The following is a 24,381-nucleotide window of genomic DNA, read 5'->3' on the forward strand; positions in this document are numbered from 1 at the left end:
GCAAAGCGAGCATCGGATTGCGAAGCAATGCGAAATGAACTGCGAAAGCAGTTCCGGGGGTTGGTGAGCGCTAGCGAGCAGGGGACGAAGCTTCCTAGTTTTAAATATATTACGTATTCTACGGGTGCAATTTTCTCTGTAGTTTATACTGTTTTTTTTCTTTCTTTATTATTATAATTTTTTTATTTTGTTTAACCATAAAGAGGATTGTTTTCAAACGACATTAAATAATTTTTATTTCATTTTCTTTCAAAACGTATAAATGTTATCCTTTGTTTTAGTAGATCTTTTTGTCATTAAACGAAGTGAACTTCAGAGTTGAAAGCAAAGAGACAAAAGTGATTGAATGAAATAGAATCATCAAAAATTTTAAAAACATAAGAAAAAACCTTTTCTGAACAGTCAAACAGATTTTATAAATCAAATCTATTGCAAACAAGGTAGATTTTAAAAAAAAATTTTTAAAAATTTTTAAATTTTGAGTATTGTTTGCTCAGCAGTTATGTTTTGTCTACCAGACTAACATTTTGTCTGCGTCAAGCAATGATTTTTACAACTAAACAACATGATAGATATAAAAAACACTAAAATGTAAAAGGATATTTTAATAAAAATACTTTATTATTCAGCAGATGCTTGGCCGGAGCTATCAAATGAAAAAGGGATGTGCAAAAATTCTTTTTTAAAAGGAATTAAGAGAACGCGGGAAAAGAGCTTCATTTCATTATGTATTAATAACTTAAGGCTTAAAATATGTAAAAAGGGAGTTCAGCGTACCTAGAGTTCTTCCGAAAAATCAAAATGTAAACAAGTTATGAGAGAATAACTCAGGATTTGATCGTTAGAAATATCAGTGTTTGCAATTTCGTGGTGTACTTAAAAATCTTTCATTCTGCACTTCCACATATTGTGGCAGAATTGCGGCGACACGGCGACATTGTCGCAGAAAGTTACAGATTTTTCGCAGAAAGATTATTCATTTAAGGAAGGAAAAAATTTTGGTTTTTCTTTCTGCATAACTTTTCGAAAAATGCTTTTCTTTTTTTCTTCGGCAGAATCCTAAGATGTTTTTCTTTTCCATCAGAGAGGAAAGAAATAATCGTGATTTTTCCATTCTCAATTGGGATTTTTTTTTAAAAAAGTATGTAATAACTGGCTTCAGCTAGAATTTCAAATTAATAATATAAAATAAAAAAAAATCAGAAATCGCGAAAGTTTAAAAGATAGTTCGCTCTAGAAATGTTCTTTCTTTCATTTTTTTCCTCTTTAAAGAACACCGTGTTTTATACACACTTATTTCAGGATCTCTTTTTTAAAGAGTATGTGAGGATCAAAATAGGAGTAAAGAGTCTTTTTTAAAGAGTGATTTCGTCGTCGTTTCGGAGTTACCGCACGAATTTTACGACTTTTAACGTATGATAGAATTTTAATTTATCATCGCTTAATTTATTTACGAATTTTAGTTTGTGTAATGATTTACAAAATTCAAAAGAGGAAATAATGAGTATTTTTTCACCTACAAAATGTGAGAAAGCATCTATAATATTAAAATTAAAAAAATATATAACTTTCACAACTAAAATTTTTTATTCATTTTTATTCTATAATTTCTTCTATAAACGCAACGTTTCTGATACTTTAAATTAGTAATGGTTATACAGTTAAAACCCGCTATAGTGAACAAGGTTTATAGTGAACTCCCGGATACAGTGAGTGAAATATTCGCTCCTGAGCCGTGCTTTACACCTATAATATTACTTTTTGTGAATACAGTAAACCTAAAGAAGAGAGGAAATTGGATAGTAAGAACTTTTTTCTCTCTTCCACTGATTTTATTTCCTTCATTTTTTGGTCATTTTGAAATTTCTGCATAAAACATGTATACCGATTATTAAAACTATCTATATAAAACTGTATAGCCATAAGCATTTTTTTCTTGTTTGCTTCTTTTATCTCAGTTTCCCATCCCTCCATTTTTTGTACGCAAGACGAAGAGTTATAAAAAACAAAAACAAATTTTTTGTGACATAAGAAACACATTTTTTGTGACTAAATATTGTTTTTTAATCATTTTAGTAATTCTTTTTGTGGGACATTTATTTAAATAACGTGTCATAAAAGGGAGCAGTTCGGGAAAATGAGCTACAATTGCTTGCAGTACGGATAGAGTGAGCTCCCGGTTATAGTGAACAGAAATGTCGGTCCCTTGAAGGTTCGCTATAACGGGGTTTGACTGTAATTGAAAGTATCTTTGGGAGACATATAAATGCTATGGAAGTTAGAAGCCGCAGAAAGCCCGAAAAAATTCTGCCACATATCATGATTCAACCAAGAAATAGATTTAAAAAAAAAAACCTCTTTTTAATCACCCCATTCACTTTTGTGTGTGTGTTTTTTCTCTCCTTAGACAATGAAAGACTTCTACAGAACTAGACTCTCCCATTTGTTGAGGGTGGAGCAAAAGAGCAACGAACTCTTAAATAACATTTCAAAAATATCTAATGGAATGTTTCTGAAAATGTCGGACATCTTCTATAAAATATTTGGATATCGATTTCGTTAGGGGCCATTTCAATACAGTCAAACCCCGTTATAGTTAACTCCCGCTACACACGTATAATGTTATTTTTTATGAATAGAGTGAACCAAAGTTGGATACAACGAACTTTTTTGTGTCTTCAACAGAAATTTTCTTCCTTTTTTTTGTAATAATTTTGAAATTTCTACTTCAAAATAAATACATATACTGATTTTTAAAACCATCCATAGCATGGAATGCAGCAATAAGCATTTTTTCGTGCTTGCTTCATTATGGAATGGGTTCAGCATTCAAAGAAGCCGCAATTTTCCAGTACCGGGACAAATACTTCAAGTCAAAACCGATGAATTTGCTAAGTGACTACTTTTATGTGCTCGAATGGCTGGTTAGTCAGGTTTAAAAAGCGGAATCACATACATTCAGGAAAAATTATCGGAGAGTTGAGAAGTGTTTCCATATCTGATGTTGAGGATTGCTCATCAGCTAAAGATTGCATGCCAGACGAAGAGAAATAAAAAATAACAGTTTTTGTTACTTTTCTCCACCATTTTTGTATTTAATTTATTTAAATACTGTGTAATAAAAGAGAGGAGTTTGAAACTATTAGTTAATAGTTGTTTGTGGAGCGGTTATAGGGAACCGAAATTTCGGTCCCTTTATCGGGGTTTGACTGCATTACGTAAGCATGTTTTTGGCAATTGGCACCAAAAAATTGAACAAACCTCCCTCATGTTTACGTAAGAAAGTACAATACCCCTTCCTTTTCACTTTTATTGTAGAAATCTTATCTTAGGACTTAATTCAAGTAACTGACGCCACTTAACTACAAAACAAAATGAACGTTTCCATTCAATTTATAAAACTTAGAGAGGAATATTTTTCAGAAATATCTTCTTTTGCCTTCTGCGATTATAACTCTTGGATTTTAGAAACTCGGAAATTTTTTCTAATTCTTTCCAAGAATTTAATCCCAAATTTTTTAATAATAGTTTTTTTTGTCAATTTTTTCCCATTTAAAAAAAAAAATATGTAAGAGGATGACCCTTTTCTTTTCAGCAAAAATAAGCGTATCACAAATTCTTTACCACTAAGTTAGGTGCTTATATTATATTTGTACAGCCCCCCGTCGAAAAAGATGGGTTTTGTGATTGGTTTATTTTTGCTTCCAATGGGAAAAAGGAGTTAGTTCAAAATAGCCAATGAACGGTCTTTTAAATCGAAAGAGAAAAAAGCTTTACGATCGATTTCTGAGAATAAGAAAGGCCGGATTTTTTTTCTCCACATTTTTAGAACAATAAACAAAAACTTGATCTTTACAAAATTTATTTTAATGAAAAGTGCAGAAATGACGTAACATAAAATCCACCGTTTCCAAGAAGTTCCAGTTAGTTTCAGAATGAATTTGAAATATGGATGAAAAATACTAATGCAATTTTTACAAATTCCTTTTCATACAATATTCAGTATTTGCATTCTTATCTTTCAGTATTTGTAGAAAAAAAAATTTTTTTTTCTTCCTTTAAATTTTACTTTTTTCTTCGTTTGGTAAATAAATTAAATATTGAATAATTGACTGAATTGTAGATTAAATATAAATTAAGTTACAAAAAAATCATTATTATCCCAAAAATTAAATAATAATATTATTAAGATAAACTGAAAAACATCTTAACTATTAAACAAAATTAACAAAAAAGTTGGGATCGCCGGTTGTCCATGGGTCAAATGTTTTTCATTTCTGGATGGACTCTGTTAAACGCCACACCATTTCAAATCATGGATTGCAATAACTGTCATCAATTGATGTTTGTCGTCGGATGGGTTTTCAAATCCTGCCTATGTACGTGTTTTAAGATGTCACAAAATACTTTTCCTTCATTCATATTTATATTGGAATCACCGTCAAGCCAATCATTATACATTAACAATAAAAAGAATATAAAAATACTTTAAATTATTATAATGTAAATACATTATAAATGCTTGTTAGTCAAAAGAAAAACAGCAGCGGTCGCCATAGCAACTGTTTATTATTACTCTCGAACACAGTTGAAAAGTGTGTGCACGCCATCCAGCCCAAAACAAGACCCATTTTGCCAATGGGTAAAAATTCTAATTCTTGGAACCCCTGGAAATTTTCTGCGGAACCCTAGCCTGCCGCGGATCACCTTTTGGGAACCCTTCTTCTAATGATCAGAATAGACCGCTTTTAGTAACGGGATCGAGGAAATTATTAAAAGTAGAGAAACTCGAAAAATAATTTAAACTAGTCACTTTTGGCTCTAAATATAACACAATTAAAAAAAAAAAAGGCATTCGAATAAATCATTAAAAAAAAAAGTTTCATTGTCTAAAAGCATTAATGGTTACTAAGACCAATGATTTTTTTAAAACCTACAAGAATTAGAATGGACTTATCTAATCAACGGGTTCAATTAAAAGAAGAGAGTTGATCCAAATAGAGTGAATCTTAAAAAAAAACAGTAAAAAATGGCTACCGTTTCGAGATGTGAGGACAAAAGAAAGAGCAGGATTGAAGATGATAGCCCCTGAGGGAGTTGTCAGAGATGTTATTCACATCCTGACCTTGTGTTATGACCTACTAATGGAAGGCAAATTTCTGTTAATTTTTAAAGAATCATTTCTTTTAACGCACACACTAGATTGAAAAGTAAAATTGAGGTTAACTCTTAATTGTCTTTACATTTAAAGAACAAAGACGTCCATTCATTTGAATCCGTTACTTTATGATATGTAACTCGTTCAATGACAAGAAAGTTTGATGTCTCGCCTCATTCAGACGAGCTGAATAGTATCAACACATAATACTGTGATAATTAGGGCTTCTTTGGGGCCCCATATGCTACAGTAATGAAGAACTGAATTTTATGGAGGTTTTTTCGACTCATTATAGATAGATATATTACAAGAAATTTGACTTGGAACCGAAAATAGAGTCCCAATGGTCAGAAAAGTATCGTTGTACCCATTTTATTGATTTTCTGACCATTATATGTCCACCATGCCGAATGCAGTTTTCTGATGATTGTTAACTTTGTCATCTAGCGGCGGAAAAATCATATCCTCGTTGACATGAGGGCGGAATGAAGCTTCGCAATGACGATGGCTCAAATGAAGCCAACCAGAAGCTCATATTTTTGTGAACAAATCGCATCTTGCGATATGTAAAAAATACAGGCTTTTCATTGACCCAATGTGTCCATTGCGAAAATTAAGCTGAATTTCACCTTTAGAAAGTCATTGATTTACGAAATATATAGATTTTTCGTGTTCACAGAATAGATTAACGAAGAAGCAAACATAAAACTGACTGATATTTTGTTTAAAGAAAGTTCAATAAAGAAGGAAACGTAAAATTAACCTTCTATTCTATTTGGAGGGCAACTGCCCCTCAGCCAGGCTTTGGGTGCATCTATTTATTCATTAGAAAATCATTCTATGAAAAATGATGACACTTACTTGACTAGATTCTTCTTGGAAAGTCTTGAGTTGCAGACACTCTTCCAATTTATTGAGTCTTATGTCAGCCAATCGAGACAGCTTCGTCATCGCTTTCCTCACTTCTCCATACAGCACTACACTCTTCTCCAGATTCTCCCTTTTTTTTTGGAATGGAAAACAACTATTTTTAGACTGTAATCCATCTAAGCACTAAACAAATATATATATACAATCAAACCTCGTTATAGTGAACCTTCAAGGGACCGAAATTTCGGTTCATTATAACCGGGACATCACTATAACCGTTCTGCAAACAATTTTAATTAATAGTTCCAAACTCCTCCCCCCTTTTATTACTCATTATTTAAATAAATGACCCATGAAATGAAATGCAAAAATAATACGTAGAAACAAAAATGTGTAAACTTTGATTTTTTATTTCTATAAAGTCTTCTTCGTCTTGAGTACAAAAATGTTTTTTTTTTTTTTTCAATATATTTATCTGATGAGCAATCCTCAACATCAGATATGGAAACACTTCCCCACTCTCAGATAATTTCACCTGAATTTATGTTATTCCGCTTTTTAAACTTATCTAACCAGCCACTCGATTCAATAATGAAGCAAACGAGAAAAATGCTTATTGCTGCATTCAGGGTTGCCACAGAAAAAAATGAACAAAATAGTTGCTTTTAGTAGCCTAAAGCAGGAAAATAGTAGCCAAAAACTAGGAAAATAGTTGCCTAATAAAAACAAAAATTCAACAAAAATATGACTAAAATTTTGTTAATGACTTAATTGTCATATACCATCATCCATTCAGTCAAGTTGGTGGTAAATATGATAATTTTTATATAAATGTTTTTATATATATATATATATATATATATATATATATATATATATATATATATATATATATATATATATATATATATATATATATATATATATATATATTTGAAAAGTGATTACTTAAATTCGAAATTCATGCATTGTAATACCGTTAAAAAATTGTTTTTTAATTTAAAAATAAAAAAAAATCATGCAGAATTTTGTAGCAATAATCATTGAAAAGGTGATCGAGAAATGAAATAGACTTACAATGGAATTTGTGCAGATTGAACGAATTAAAAAGTAAAGACTCAAATTTGCAATTCAAAATTTTTAAAATTTTTTATTATTTAAGAAAAAAAAGTTCAGTATGCTTCAGTTCCAAAGTTCAGTTCCAATTTATGCTTCAAAAAAAACATCTCTAGGAGTACAGAAATGTCTCCCAATAGTCTCCTTTTCTTGAAAATAGTTGCTTTTTTAGTCTTTTCAGGCAAAAAAAGTTGCCATAGTCCCCTCATGCCTAAAATAGTTGCAAATAGTTGCATTTTAGTCGCCTGTGGCAACCCTGTAAACATCCCATGCCATAGATGGTTTTAAAAATCGGTATATGTATTTATTTTGAAGCAGAAATTTCTAAATTATTGCAAAAAAAAAAAAAAAAAAAAAATGAAGAAAATAAATCAGTCGAAGACAGATAAAAGTTCGTAATATCCAACTTCCTCTCGATTTTTTGGTTCACTATATCCACAATAAAAAACATTTTAAATGTGTGCAGCAGACATGGAAGCGAACATTTCGTTCACTATATTCGGGAGTTCACTATAGCGAGGGGTTTAACTATATATGTATATATAAAACAATTTATGCAGAATTTTAAATATATTCAATATTAAGTACTTTATTTGATTACGTAAAAAAGAATGATTTTAATTTAAAATGATGTATAGTTAAACTATAATTTAAAAAAGATTGTCGGGTCTATTTTTTAGATTTAAATAAAAGTTGTCATAAAAGTGTATTGAACAAAGCTTTAACAAGATCAATATTATTGATCGCACTGAATTTATAAAGATATGAAAGGAATTAAGCAAAGAAAACTTAATAAATTCATATTACTAATGTAAATTAGTGAGTGGTCCCCATTAATTTTTTTTTTTTAAAATTTGTTAGTTCAGTATTTATTATAGGGTCCCTACATGTATAATATTTAACAAATTTGAGGTTACTGAATTTTTTATTTAAATTATTTTTAAATCCAATCATCAAGAGAAGAATTTTGGAATATCTGAATTAATATAAGACTGCATTTGCTAGATATCAAGATAGCCCCTCAAGATAGATAATCAAGATAGATTGAATTATGCAAGATATGAAAACTCGCTTTCTGGACAATCTTTCAATTTGAAGATCCAAACATGAATACATTCTCTATCTTTGTACGGTATATTTACTTACTTTTACCTTTACTCATAAGTTAGATATTTATTTTAATTAATACATTGTTTTTTTAAATTTAATTTATGAATAAAAGTTACAATGTATAATTTTTCCTGAAAAATAGTTAATGTATATAAAAAAGGCTTTGAAGAGTATTAATTTTATTTTTAAGCTCATTTCTGAAGGGTTTTTTTTAATTTTTATTATTATATTTTAATTAATTAGTTAACCACTTTCCTTACCAAGTCTTTTGAAGGAAAAAAATGCCAAATAGCAACATATATTTTTTATTTCATTAATAAATACAAGGAACTACAACAAAACATAATACACATGTTCTAAGCAAAAATTTTAATTTTTTTCATATGTAAAAAATATTTAATTTACCATCAGTTTACTATCTCAAAATTATCTCCAGGGGTCTGTCCAGACATTTTGTGAAAGGTCCGTTTTTCGTGAAATTGTGAAAAAATTACTCACATTCTTTCAACCAGGGTCCGCTTTTATGAATGTGTGCAAATAGGGTCCGTTATTGCAAAAAAAAAAAACTTTTTCAAGGAGTTTTTAAATTGTAAAGACATACATGATAATGCTCAACACTGTAAAATTATAATTAAAGAATTTAAATTTTAAAAAATAAACAACAATTGCTGCTTCTAAATTAGAGATGCAACATACAAATATTTGGTATTTAGCCTATACTGCTGAACGCAGAATATTCATTTTGGACGAATAATGGAAGAATCGTCTGCCGAAGACAAAACTTAATTCGTTTACATCCATCTTTCTTGTTTTCTGCCCTGGAAGGGGTTTATTCGATTAACAAAATAATAATGAAGATAAACAAATTTGTGAAGGATCCGATTAAAAGAAAAACCATTTTGTGAAGGGTTCGTTTTTATGAAAAGATATTTTGTGAAGGGTCCGTTACAGGGCTCGAAAAACAGCCCGTCCTCGACGGTCAAAAATTCTCCGCGGACAACGAATTTCTCGAATCCGACGTCCGCGCGGACGGCCATTTTCCCGTTAATGTTCGTGATACATTTTCAATTTTTGTTATCTTACAAGAGTCTTGTAAGTTACAAGGCAGCAAAATGACCCACAATACAGCAACATACTGCACATATATTGATGTTTTCTCTGTCTGGGAGTACTGCAGCGGTTGAAAGGGGCTTTGCAGCAATAAACTTACAAAAAAAAAAAAAAAAACACAATACGTACTGGTCTTAAACAAGAAGCTTTAAGAGCAATTATGAATATCTACCTAAATGGAAAACCCCTTTCAGATTTCTGTTCAGAAACCTCTGTAAATCATTGGCTTGATTGTGGAACTGGCAAACGTCATATTTGATTCATTTAAAAAACGCAGTACCCTCGGATAACTTGACATTCCAGTTAACTTGACCCTTGTCATTCAAATTATTTCATAAAAGAAATACTAGGTTACTATTAGTAACCTAGTATTTCTTTTATTACTGTATAATGTAATCCTAGTAACGACTAATTCATTGTGCAATTTATATAAATGTTTGTAATAAATAGGAGAAAATTATATTTTTATTTATTTAAAAGCGACGGGTTGGTTTCAACGGATGACGGGTGCATTGTTGGACAAGCCGTCCTCGGAGACGGGTAAAATTTCTGAGTTTTTTCGAGCCCTGGCAAATGAAAAAAAGTTAAATATGAGTCTTTGTATGTGTTTGAAAAATCATCTGCATTACTTTCGTCAGTGAAAGTCATTTTTTTACTCTTTTTTTTCTGCGTAAATTCATCCACCACCGCGAATACAATTGTACAAAACAGTCCCACAAACAACTAAACTCCCAGACAAAAACTTCCAATCACAGCAGATTATTTTTTGTTATGCTTCCGACCGAATGAAAACGTGATGAAACATGCTGCTACGCCCGATTATACTCGGGATAATAAATATTTGCAATATATACATAACTCGGGATAATCGGTGAAGCGGTTAAGTAGAATAAGTCCCTTAAGAAACGCTACGCTGTCTGTAAAACTGTGATTAAATAATTTCAATTGTTTCAACGGATCTTGTTTAATAAAGACGTGAAGTGCTATTGCATCAACCTTTTCCATTATTACCACTTCGCATCTCCCGTTTTTTTTTAATATAATAAAAATGAAATTTAGGAAGACGATCAAAATTAAATAAAAGTGCGAAGGATATGTGCTATTGTTAATTAGCAAAATTTATTTGCGGTTAAGAGTGCTAAATTGCGCTCTCGTGCCACAGGTCCTGGGTTCGATCCTCGGGCAGGGTGAGGTTGATTCAGCCTTTCATCTCTTTGGGTCGATAAAATGAGCACCAAGCATGTTTGGGAACTAAACACTGGGGGTTCCACGTCCGGCTGACCACCTATCTGGAACATCTGCTCCTGTACCCCAGAGCCCAAGGTTAGGAAAACTGAGATGGGCACAATAGGCCTTGGCCCTCCATGGACTGTCGTGCCACTGAGGTTAGAGTTTAAGAGTGCTAAATTATTTGGAAAGGTGCATCCGGGGTCCTAATAGTTTGAGGAAAGATTGAATCCCAAATGTTAATTTTAGTTTTTGTATATTTCGTTATACATCGAGAACTTTCTAGGTGAATCGATAATTTTTGGCTTACAAGTATAAAATGTATTTGCCGAAAAATATTTCAGTGCATATAATGATTTTTACTATTCATTTTTTTTGTTATTATTTTATTAAAAAAAGAGTCGAAAAAAAAGTTGCAAGTTAAAAAAATTCTACATCATTTTAAATAACATTTTAAATTACTAAATACAAAATTTGAATGAAAGCTGTTGAAGAATTTTTGAGAAATCTAAATTTGCGATTTTTTTTTATAAAAACTATAAAAAAAAAGTCTAATAAGATGGAGTCTTAGATCTAAAATTATTCATGCCGTTGCGTCCTATACATTACATTAGAGCAGTAGATTTAAATTTACAAGACTCCCTCGTACGCTAGTTATACATTACAAAAAAATGAAGTAATGATAGTTAGTGAATCATGGATAATGACAGCTCATAAAATCACACTTAAAATTCATACTTTGAAATAAAGAAATCCATAGAATATACCTGTAATCGTGATTATGAGGAGATTTCGTTCTGTAAGAGAGAAGTTCTTTTAAAATAGTGTCGCCCTCTTCCTCCAGATGGCGCAGCTGCTCGTCGTGAAAGGCAAGACTGACTATCCTCTTCTGTTGTTCTATCATTTGATGAGTGAGAGAGGAGGAGATGGGTAAGCGATGACCCCTAAGCTCTTCTAGGAGACTGACTAAATATCGGCCAGAAAGACGGCAACCGTTCATAAATGGTTCCAGAAACTATAAATATAAACAAAACTGTTCACTTCTATTAGAAAAGAAAGCGAAACTATAAAAATATGCATTCTTTTTTTCTTGAGGTAAAAAATGGACACTATGATAAAAAAAGAAGTTCTTTTAGAATGAAAAATGGGTATTAGATAAGACAAAAACAGTTCTTTAGGAATAAAAAAAGAACACTATGGAACGTAAAAAGCAGTTCTTTCGGTTAAAAAATGGACAGTATAAAACAAAAAAAAGCTGTTCTTACGAGATCAAAAAAAAATAAAATAAATAATGGACACTATGAAACGAAAAAACGGTTCCATTGGGATAAAAAAGATGGACACTATAATAAAAAAGCAATTCTTTAAGGAAGAAAAATAGGCACTAGATAAAAAAAAAACCCTGTTCCTTAGGAATAAAAAAGAACGAAAAAAGCAGTTCTTTTGGGTTAAAAAATGGGCACTATAAAAAAAAAAAAGTAGTTTTTAAGAGATGAAAAAAATGGACACTCTGAAGCGAAAAAAACGGTTCCTTAGGGATTAAAAAAAATGAACTATAAAACGAAAAAGTAGCTCTTTTGAAGAAAGGAAAATATATATTTTAGAAGAAAACTGCAATTATTACTAAAAGGGGAAAAAAAGAACAAAAATGCAATTTCAATAATAAAATATTTCTCGGTGGCAATTTCTATACTTTTGATAACTTCTTTGCATCCAATTAAAGAAATAACTTCGGATATATTTTTCCGAATTTTTTTTAACCAAATGTTACTTTATTTACTCAATTGAAAATAAGCTAACTGAAATTCGATATTATATTAACCTCGTTGCTAAAAAAAACTTATTTAATTTATAATGGAATGGAATTTTTATATTAGCTTTAAGTATTTATAATTTAAAATAAAATTGCGATCAGTTTTTTTGTCAGGCACTTTTATTAATTACCAGACATTTCATTCTTATAATTTTAACCTCTTATTTTTATAAAGCAGCGTGAAAGGCGACCACTGTTATCTTGTTCCTAACAAAAAAAAAAGTTCTTTTTTAAAGGTTACTTGAAATATGCATTGGTGCAAGAAAGCTCATTTTGTTATGAATGAAACAACTTTTATTTACTACATTCTAAAAACTTAAGAACTGATAATTATTCAAAATAGAATATAAGACGCAATCAATCTGGTAACGAAAATAAAGTGAATAAAAACGAGGGCTAACGCACGCGTTGACCGATTTATCGACGATGACTAACATGACAATCATTGACTAACCTATAATTGAAACAGTGGTTCATGAAATAATAAAAGAGTGTTTGAAAATCTGCGACTTTTAAAGTGATGTTTTCAGAAGTGAGTTTCAAACTTCTTAATTCCTTCAAAGTCAATTTATGATCACTATTTAAAATGTATAGCACCCGTGACAGCTTTGTAAAAACAGCTCTCGATTTTTTTTTTTTTTTTTTTAAATGTTTGAAAATAGACGATATCACCTTATGAATATATTCAGATTCAATAGTTTATTCTTAAAAAAAAAAAAAGGAATAATATTGATAGCGAAATTGGAATCAAATTACATTTTTCTTAAACAAACATTTGTAGCTGTGTCCAAAACTCCCCAGCGAGTTATATACAGTCAAACCTCGCAATAGCGAACCTTCAAGGGATCGACATTTCGGTTCACTATAACCGGGAGTTCGCTCTGTCCGTACTGCAAACAATTTTAAATAATTTATTCGAAATGCCCCCTTTATCTGACACATTATTTAAATAAATGACCCATAAAAAGAAATACAAAAATGATTAAAAAACAATATGTAGTCACAAAAAATGTGTTCACTTTTATTTTTTATTATTAGGAGAGAGTGGGGTCAATTGTAACAGGGTACGATTGTAACAGAGCAAAAATTTCGAGTGTCTGGTTCTAGATTTGGTTCCTAGGTGGCGCACAAGGTGTATTTAATAAATCTTCATGTACACCCCTGCTGGCAACCATTTTTATGTACTTTTGAAAGAGTTACATCACAAAAGATATTTTCACGCTACGTAAGTACTTTTTTTGGAATTAGAATATTATATTGTAGCAAAGTAATTTTGTTTAAACAAATAAAAATTATTAACCGAATATGTAAGTGAACACCTTAATTAACATTTCAAAAAGAAAAATATTAGTTTTGATAATTAACTAGCATTGTTTTTAACAAATGAAGCTGAAATGGCGTCTTGGGGACATTTGTAACAATAAGTAAAGGGACGATTGTAACAGCTGAAAATAAATAATCTTATGTTTACAAACCATTAACTCCTTAAGAACCACCAATAGTTTCCTATATCATTTATATTATGCTGCGTGTGCATTATTTTATTTGTCACCTTTCACAGCATAAATTAAAATTTTTAACCCCTAAAAGTCAAAAGTTTAACCCTTTAAGTATCTGCTCATTATTATTTTTACTCCTAAACTATCACTACTATTTTGATCAATAAAAAAATACATCACAACTATGATAATATGTATAATTAACTATGTTTTAGTTGAATTTATGAACTGTTACAATTGACCCCGTAAGTGGGGACAATTGTAACAAGCGCACGACTGTCAAAAATTGCTAATAACTAATATAATAACATTTAAAATAATGTATTTACTTTTTTTTCTAGTAGAGGATAGTCTGCTTTACTCGTCTGTCAATTAATACTAATAATATATTGGATTTTTTGCTAGTTAAAAACAATTAAGTAAAAAATGTTTCAATTGACCCCACTCTCCCCTACTCTTCGTCTTGAGTACAAAAAATTTAAGGATGGCCTTTATTGAGGAAAGGGAAACTGAGATGGCAAACAAGAAAAAAATGCCTATGGCTTCATTCCACTGAATAGATGGTTTTAAAAATCGGTATATGTAGAAATTTCAAAATTACTAAAAAAAAAAAAAAAAAAATTAAGAAACAAAATCAGTCGAGGGCAGAAAAAAGTTCATAGAATCCAATTTCCTCTCTACTTTTGATTCACTATATCCAGAAAAAAATATATATTATATGTGTAAAGCAAGGCACGGGTGCGAACATTTCGCTCACTCTATCTGGGAGTTCACTATAAACCATGTTCACTAAAGCGGGGTTCGACTGTATTTTAAAGAAGAAAAAATGGAAAAGAAGAATTGATTACTTTTCTGAAACTTATCCACTCTTGATGATCGTAGGTGTATTTGCCGCCATATTTCTTCAGAAGTTGATTTCTGTGAATGCGACTCACAAGTTTTTCATAGGAACACATTTCACACTGAAAAAAAAAAAAAATAAATAAAGAAGACATCCTTAAACAAAGCCACGTGCAATGTTGAGTGACGAAGTAATGCAATCATACAACTTTTGATGTAAAGCCACCATTTTCAACACAACAACACGTCATTTTTGACTACCAATTTTTAAAAAAACACGAGTCGCGTTTATTCTTATTGTTATCTAAGTTAAGATCTTTTTATACACTTTTCTTTTATTAATTTACACAGTTAAGATCTTGTTATTCACTTTTCTTTTATTAATTAACGCAGTTAAGATCTTGTTATTCACTTTTCTTTTATTAATTTACACTTCAAAACGCTTTGTATCGATCATGTAAAATCTAAAATGAGTAAAATGTCACTCAATAATGAAAAAAACTTAGATAATTTATACAATTTCGTTTTCGTTATTAACTTTCAAAACCCTGTTTGCGACAAGATTAAATTTCATAATATTTTTGAACGTATAAAAAATGTGTTTCCATTAAAAGATTATAACGTAGTTAAAAGCTTCAAATATAATAAATTTCTAAGTAGCACTATTTCTTTTAATTATAATGATATAAGCAAAAATTTAGGAAGGAATTAATATATCCGATTATGAATGTCACTGTGAAGAAGATAAATATAAAACATCATAAACATATTATTTCTGGTAATTTAAATATTACAGAAAACTTTGAACTTAGAATTGGAAATGATAAAAGGCACAAAATGAAGACCCATATCAATTAATAAAATATCATATATCAATTATCATACATCAATTATCATAAATCAATTAATAAAATTCTAAAACATTTTCTTAATGATTTCAACAATTTTCGTTAACGGAATGGACTGTTTATTATTACTTGAAAAACTTTGTTTTCAGTAATAAGGAAAATTTTAAATAACAGTTAAACATTTTTTTCTAAAATTGATCGATCTATTAAGCAACGACAAAAATTTTGTGTTATACCTCCATAGACAAAGCTAATAATGCAATCTTCTGTATGTTGAACATTTAAATAAAGAGTTAAAAAATAGCAAAATTTTTGAGCTTAGTAATTTAAATGATAATATTGCCATATAAGAGGTTAAAAATTAAAATTAGCAATATACTTTTTCAGTACAAAATTTCATGAAATTTCTATTAAATTTAAAACTATTAGATGTGGATCTAATACTTACCTAACTAAACTTGGCCCCATTTTCTTTAACTACTTTAATAAAATTATTAGCAGTATTATGAAAGAAAGTCTTCTTTGGATTACCACTGATAATCGACCGATTTTAGAATTTATTAAACAAAATAAAATTAATTCTATCGCGTCTTTTGGTTTCCAAGATCTTTTCCATAGCATTTTTATTTATAAATTAAAAGATGTTCTTTTGAGTTATTACTATGATTTTAAAAATATCCTTCATTGCGATTTTGATTACGGGGAAATATTTGTCTTCTTAATAATTATCTTTATGATGGAAAACATATTTTTATTGAAACTGAGGTTAGGCAAATATTTCAACTCTCTTAGCTAACCTATTTTTACACAATTATGAACAAAATTATACTCTTAACTTTAAATTTATTTTTAGATTTAATGATGATTTAATTATCTTTAATTTTCAAAGTTATACAATTTTCTTGAATAATATTTACCCCGAGGAACAATCTTGCTTCGTAATCATAATGATAATATTAATTTTAATTTTTTGGAATTAGATATTAAAAAAAAAAGAAAATACATATCTGCATTGTTGATTTATAGGATAAAAGAAATGATTTGAATTCTAACATAAATAAACTAATTATTTAGAATTCTAATGTATCTAAAAACATTTATTTAAATACCATTTTTAATCAAATGAATAGAATTAAAAGAATATGTAATAATGTTTATTCAGCCAAAAAACAAGGACAAACTCTTTCAAAATTTGATACAAAACAATGGATACCCAACTAATGTAATTAAGTTTTATATGTGTTCATTATGTGTTATTACAATTAATAAATTTATTAAAAACTTCATTGTTAACTAAATGTATATTTTCACCATATGCAAATCCAATTCGGGCAAATCTGTGGCTAAAATTTTGTGCAAATCATGTTTTTTTTTTTTAAATAAATGTTAGTTTTTTTAAATCATTAAAATTGTATGTTTAAATATCAACCTTATCAATTATAAACTTTAAATTATCCAGTATTATTACTATCGCTGAATAGCCGACCCAATTTTTTGGGTTTATGACTACTAACGTTCAACTCCGTAGCTTTGTCATTTTGAACCCAATCCAGAAGACAAGGAAACTCCTGTATCGAGTATTGGGAGAAATTTGCCTTCGAGGAGGCCTTTTTGATGGAACTATCACGCATTTTCGTTACATAGAGAGAAAAACCACGAGAACCTCCCACGGTTAGCCTGAGGGCAAGGGGACTCTAACCCATGATCCGTCTACCACAGAGGATATTTCACGGGTCCGTGCAAGCCGGATGCGGAATTCGTATCGACTGGGATTCGAACACGGTTCGCCTCATTGGAAGGCGAACGCTCTATCCCCTGAGCCATCGCAGCTCAAAAGATAAAATTATCCAGTGTAATATTATCTTGAGCACTTCCATTTACGGACCCATCCAAGGCATACCCTCCAACTTATGAGGATTTTGAAAATAATTTTTTCTAGTGGTGGCGAACCAAAGTAGAAATTTTTAAAGCAAATGGAAATCTCATAAAACTTTTATCAGAACTTAAGAATCTAGCCATATGGCCTGCACTTTTATAAGTAATAGTGGACAAGTTACGCTAAAATTATTTTTTTTTAAATATTAAGACATTAATTTTGCTACCGTCTGAAAAGAAGATTTCTGAAACTACGGAAATTTCGTAGCAGTTGGAGGGTATGCCAAGGTAACTAACAAATCAAACACGCTTCAGTACTGCAGTAAGAACGCGCTATAAAACAAAAACCCTAGAGAAAGCTTTTACCTCAATTTGCGTTTTCATATTTTGCAATCTGGCAATCTTATTGTGAAAATATTTTAAATCATTCTTGAAAACTTCCCCGTTCATGTAAGTTCACTTGAATTCTCTACTCGCTTCATAGATTTCGTTTTATGTTTTGCTCTGTTTTTTTATTTACATTCTATTTTCTGTTTTTACGTGATATTTATTACTTAATGTGTTCTATTCCATTTTGGTTAAAAAAAAATTTGATTGCTCCTCCTATGATGATATATTTTGCTGTGGCTATATTGATACAATATTAGAAAGCACTCTTTTTTGCGGATATAATCGTGTGAGCTGATGAAGAGATTATATATATATATATATATATATATACTTCTTTAGTTTTTAAATAATTTTTTCTTCTCTTTTTTCATTATTCTGTAATTTTTCCATGTTTTCTCTACATTTTGAACTTACTCGTATATAAATGATTCAAACTCAATTTCCAAGTATATCAGAGAAATTTAATTTGAATTCGCTACTAATTTTATTTTATTCTGTATTTTAATTGCATCTTTTTTTTTTGCTCCATATGTTTGATTTCGTATATCTTTTACTTAAAATGTTCGTCCCAAATTATTTTTTTTAAGGGCACCCTTCAAACTATTGTATTGACATATTTTGCTTTGGCTATATTAATGCATTTCTAGATAACACGGATATAATCATGCGAACTGATGACAAGATTATATTTTTTCCTTATTTTGCTTTTAGGCTTTTTAATCTTTTTTTTTTCTTTATAAGATAATTTTTTTTTAATACTTTTAAACATATTTTATTCTAATAATTTTTCTTATTCTCCTTTCATTAATCTTTATTATTTTCCATATTTTCCTTATATTTGTAACTTATTTTATGAGTTCTAGATACTTGCAGCCAGCTTATGCGCAGCAAATTAATACTTTTCTTCGTTTTTCTCTTTTATTTTTATCCCTTTCGTCTTATATATAAAGATATTGCTTATTTACAGTCTATTATTAGTAGCGTTACTAAGCCTAACACGTGAATTGTATTAATTTCTATTAAATTAAGGGCTTTTTTCAAAGAAGCAACTGTTACTTTAGACCAAATTTTTTTAAAATAGTAAAAATTTATTAAAAAAAATGCAAAAAGGGGAAATTTTGGTCGAACCCCGCTATAGTGAACTTTCAAGGGACCGAGATTTCGGTTCACTATAAAAGGGACTTCACTATATCCGTTCCGCAAACAATTTTTACTAACGGTTCCGACCTACCTTTTTTTATGACACATTATTTAAATAAATGACCCATAAAATGAAATATAAAAATCACTGAAACATTATATGTAGTAACAAAAAATGTATTAACTTTTATTTTTTATGACTATTCGTCTGGCGTACAAAAAAGTAAAAAAAAAAAATTTTAATCTTTAGCTGATGAGAAATCCTCAACATCAGTTATGGAAACATTCTTCCCGATAATTTTCCTGAATTTATGTTATTCCACTTTTTAAACCTGTCTCCGCTATTAAATCAGCCATTCGAGCACATTAAAGTAGTCTTATCAAATCGCTCTGCATATTCATCGGCTTAGACTAGAAGTATTTGTCCAGATAATGCGGATTCTTTGAATGCTGAACCCATTCAATAATGAAGCAAGCACGAAAAATTACTTATTGCTACATTCCATGCTATAGATGGTTTCAAAAATCGGTATATATATTTATTTTGAAGTAGAAATCTCAAAATTATTACAAAAAAATTAAGAAAATATATGAGTCATTGACAGAACAATTTCATAATATCCAACTTCCTCTCTTTTTTTCGTTCATTATATCCACAAAAAATAACATACGTGTAGCGAAACACGGGAGCGAACATTTCGTTCACTATATCCGGGAGTTCACTATAAACCGTGTGCACTGTAGAGGGGTTTAGCTGTATATAGTTTTCTTCCTCATAATTTGTTAATTTATTAGAATTCAATTTGGATTTATTATATACTTTTTATTTACGAAGTGAAAAGACAAAAAATTTGAATTTTTCATTACTTAATTGAAGCAGTAGAAGATAACACTTACCTGAACTCTACTCGTAGGAAATAATTTATTAGGATCCGATGATAATTCATCTTCATTTTGTAAGAGAACTATCACTTCACTTATCACATTCGATAGGTTGGCCTGAAAACAATTTCTTTTATTATAAAATGTAATATTACATGTAACAATGTACAGGGTATCTGCTACATTTTAGATTTTCATATTCATGACTTAACACAACACTAAATTTAAAAAAAGCATTACAATAACATTCATTGAAATGATAGGTATAACCAAAACTATTATACTCTGCATCTTCATATTTATAGATTTTAAATTAAAAAAACAGAGTAAAGAAAGAGTTGAAGCCATAAAATAGCTGGGGGGGGGGAAATATAAAAGTAAATAATTCTTTTTTTCTTCTTTTTCTTCAGAATTATATTCTATAGATACTTTTCTTGTTCATCGGAAAGGAAAGAAATACTCCTGATTTTCCTGTTATCATTTCGGAATAAATAAAAATTCGCCTATGACTGGCTTGCTTCGGTTAGAATTTTAAATTGATAAAATAAAAAAATAATTAAAAAAATTCTGAAATCAGTGAAGTTTAAAAGATAATTCGCTCTATAGAAATGATGTTTTTTCTTTCATTTTTTGAAAGAACACCATCGTTTTTAAAGAACGTGATAAAAACATTTTATATTTTAATCAAATATGACTGTGAGTGGGGATTTTGTTACACATTCAGATATTCGGAACACCATGAAATTTAGGGGGGGGGGGTATTTTCATTTTAAACATTAGATTTTTCGGTGACCTAAATCCATGACTTTCCATGATTTTTTTTAAAAAAATATTTAAAATCATGACATTTTATGACAAATTTTGTTCAATATCGAAATTCATGACTTTCCATGATTTCTCATAACTTTCCAGGTGGGCAAATACCCTGATTATATAATTTAAGAATCAAATAAAAAGAGTAAAAGGAATAAAAATAGTAGCAGAACAATTTGATAACTTTATTTATCAAAATAACAGTTTAAAAATTAAATTTACTATTGTGAACTTTTAAAAATATATGTATAATTGCATTTAAAAATATTTATTTACAATTGTCTACTTTAACAAATATATTCATAATTGCAATTACAAAAAAAATTTTTACGTTTATATATTTAAAACACATATTCACAATTCTATTTCTAAAAATATATTTTTTCAATTATATAATAAAATGTATATTTAATCATATTTCGAAATACACATTACATTTTTCGTAAGTGTCATCAATTTATGTTTAATATATAGATCAGGGTATTAAAAGTATTTTCAATTGAGTTAGTATCATTATTCAGACCTAAAATATCAATCTGTTTTTCCTAATAGATTTTTTATTTCGATTGTATAATGATTTCCAGAAGTGGACAGATTTATAAGTTTATTAAAAACCCTGAAATTGATTAAAGTTTGCAACTCATAAAAAAGGGGACAGAATTAAAAATGAATGCAAGAAAAATTTTACACCACAAATCATTTAGATCAGAGGTCGCCAAAGTGGTCTATATAGACTCCCAAGGGTCTATTTAACAAAAGCAGGGGTCGATCTGAGACAGGGGGGCGATCCGAATCGGAAGGGTCAATTGTGAGTCGAAAAACGAAACAGTTCTCAATACGCAAATCACACATACCTAATTAAGTATGTAAAATTTGTGAATTTTTTTTATAATTGATTCAATATCAGTTTCTTTATAAAACATAAATTAATAAACGTATATTTATTGGGGTGAAACAAGTATGTACGTACCACCGCGCAGTGGCACGAACTCAGCGCAGTTTATAAGTCATATGCATATGTGCGCTTGTCCAAATGTCACGTGTGACGAGCATTGACGTTACAAATGCAAATATCATACGCAGTTTCAACTATCTTTGCAAACTGTGTTGAATATTTGCAGTGTCATCATTAAAACTTTAATAGTTTTGGATAATTAGTTATTGTTTCGATAAAACCATTCGCTTGGTTTAGATATCAATTTTAATTATCAATGCACAAAAAAGAAGGTAAGCATTAATGATATGGATTAGTACAGCCCGCGACAAAACTATAGCACACTTTGTATTATTTTACGAAAATTACAAAATTGACCAATTTTGACGAAAATTAAAATTGAACAATTTTGAACCCAATATAGCGAACCTTACAAAAAAACACCAGGCCCACCCATCTTATTGATCAAGAAGCAGTAAATCTGTAGTTACTTTACTTCTTATATCTACTTATTCATAATTACTTATTCATAATTACTTATTATTTAATAATAGGGTATTTAAATTTCAATATTAATATATTTTTCATAAAACTATTGTTACATAATGTACTATTACTTTAATAAATGTTTAAAATCATAAAATAAATGTACAAACACAGTATCTAATAGAGTTTTATTTTAATTAACAGAAAATTACTTTTGCGGGGGTCGATGGAGATTTCGAAAAATTATATAGGGGTCGATGATCAAAAAAGTTTGGCGATCCCCTGATTTAGATGAAAAATGTTACGTCACATTAAGTGAAATCACAATGAAGTGCAATTGAAAATGAGTTACAGCTTTCATAAATATTATTTGTTTCTGTTAAAGAAGATGCGTGAAGCCAAAAGACAAACGTAAAATGTTTTTATAATTTCTAAAATGGTCTGGCCAGATTATTAGACCTACTCTAAGATTTTATGTCAAATCCTAATAATCAGGTGATGCTCTATACAGCTGCATTGTTTTTACTCGTCTGAAACCAATTTGCACTTGTTTACGTTCGTGTGTCAATGGATTAAATTAGATGGTCTATATAGACCCCCAGGGGTCTATTTAACATAAGCGGGGGTCGATCCGAACCGGAAGGGTCGATTGATCGAAGGATTATCAGTATTTTTCAGATATGTGACAATTAGAAATAAAAGAAGAAGACTTGGAAATATATACAGGTAATCTTCAAAAACTGAGCGACGATTTTGAACTGCGTTTTGTTGATTTGGAAAACATTGACATCCCTGATCGGATTATTGTGCCATTTTCTGCTCAAATTGAAAACGTGGACATCAATCTGCAAGATGAGCTTGCTGAATTATAATGGGGATTTGAAGCAATGACTCTTTTTAAAAATTTAACAAATAGCAAATTTTGGACAAATATAAATATAACGCAAAAATATGTAAGACTTTACGAAATAGCTCAGCCATTTATGATAGCATTTCCAAGTTCCTATATGGTTGAAGCCGGTTTCAGTCACGTAAATTCAATCTTAACTAAGAACAGAAATAAATTAAATGTGGAGTTTCGAGGGGATTTAAGATTAAAATTGACCAATTTTGAACCCAATATAACGAACCTTGCAACAACAACAAAAAAAAAAAAACACCAGGCACACCCATGTCATTGATTAAGAAGCAATAAATCCGTAGTTACTTTACTTATTATTTCTACTTACTTATAATTACTTATTATTTCATAAATATTAAGGTATTTATATTTCAACATTAATATATTTTTCACAAAACTATTGTTACACTTTGTACTATTACTTTAATAAATGTTCAAAATCATAAAATAAAGGTACAAACACAGTATCTAATAGAGTTTTATTTTAATTAACAGAAAATTACTTTTATGGGGGTCGAAGATTTCGAAAAATTATGTAGGGGTCGATGATCAAAAAAGTTTGGCAACCCTTGCATTAGAGGATATATTATATAAATATAAAATATTGATTATATCAGGCATTATATTAGAATATTGTAATAATTAGACCCAATGTACTGTAGTGTTTTAATAATGCAATGATTTGCACGAGTTTATAGGCAATACTTTTAGATATAAACATACATGTAATGAGTTTTTATTTAGGAGATTATTTTATATACTTCCTATTTGTATTTATTTTTAACGTATAGCATGACAATGTTAACGAATTGATACAGAAAGGTAAACAAGTGCATATCGGCTTAAAAACAATAAAGCTGTATAGAGTATCTCACCTGATAATTAAGATTTTACATAGAATCTTAGAGTAGGTCTAAGATTCTATGGCCAGGGACTACAGAACAATATTTTATTCCCAACTGAATCTATTATAAATTCATGGTCAAATGCACCACGGAAAACGTGTAAGGTCAAAAAAAAGAAAAAAAAAATCAACGATTCAAAAGATAAATAGTTACATTTTCACCTGCCTCAACTGCCACAATCAACTACGTGTTTTCTACCTTCAAAAACACCTTTTGCAACGAATGTTTTAATAGATTCTTTCGGTTCCGGTAATGATGATGATTTTCATGTTTCTGCGCCAATTCGTCGCGCGAAATTTCTCGTGGGCAATCATCGTAAGCACAATTCTTCGCAATGACAATTAAGAGTTGTGGTGGTTCAGGGGATACAGAGTGAGGTGAACTGGGTTCGAATCGCAGCGATGGCGAATTTCACACCACAGTGCTGGTATAAAATATCCTCAATGGTAGATGGATTATGAGTT

The 24,381-nt window shown here is 29.7% G+C and overlaps 1 protein-coding gene across 3 annotated transcripts in view; it reads right to left on the reverse strand.

Moving 5' to 3' along the window:
• Window positions 1-24,381, reverse strand: part of LOC107444770 (puratrophin-1) — a 286,553-nt gene that overhangs the window by 133,568 nt on the left and 128,604 nt on the right. For all 3 annotated transcript variants that reach the window (XM_071182931.2, XM_071182930.2, XM_087167220.1), the window contains exons 7-10: window positions 19,894-19,995; window positions 14,752-14,865; window positions 11,359-11,606; window positions 6,020-6,158 (exon numbers count right to left, since the gene is read on the reverse strand). In XM_071182931.2, the coding sequence (XP_071039032.2) occupies window positions 6,020-6,158; window positions 11,359-11,606; window positions 14,752-14,865; window positions 19,894-19,995 (603 nt within the window). The remainder of the gene's footprint in view (window positions 1-6,019; window positions 6,159-11,358; window positions 11,607-14,751; window positions 14,866-19,893; window positions 19,996-24,381) is intronic.

This window comes from Parasteatoda tepidariorum, chromosome 7 (assembly GCF_982258835.1).
Source record: "Parasteatoda tepidariorum strain Cologne lab strain chromosome 7, Ptep-v5.0, whole genome shotgun sequence".
Classification (NCBI taxonomy): domain Eukaryota; kingdom Metazoa; phylum Arthropoda; class Arachnida; order Araneae; family Theridiidae; genus Parasteatoda; species Parasteatoda tepidariorum.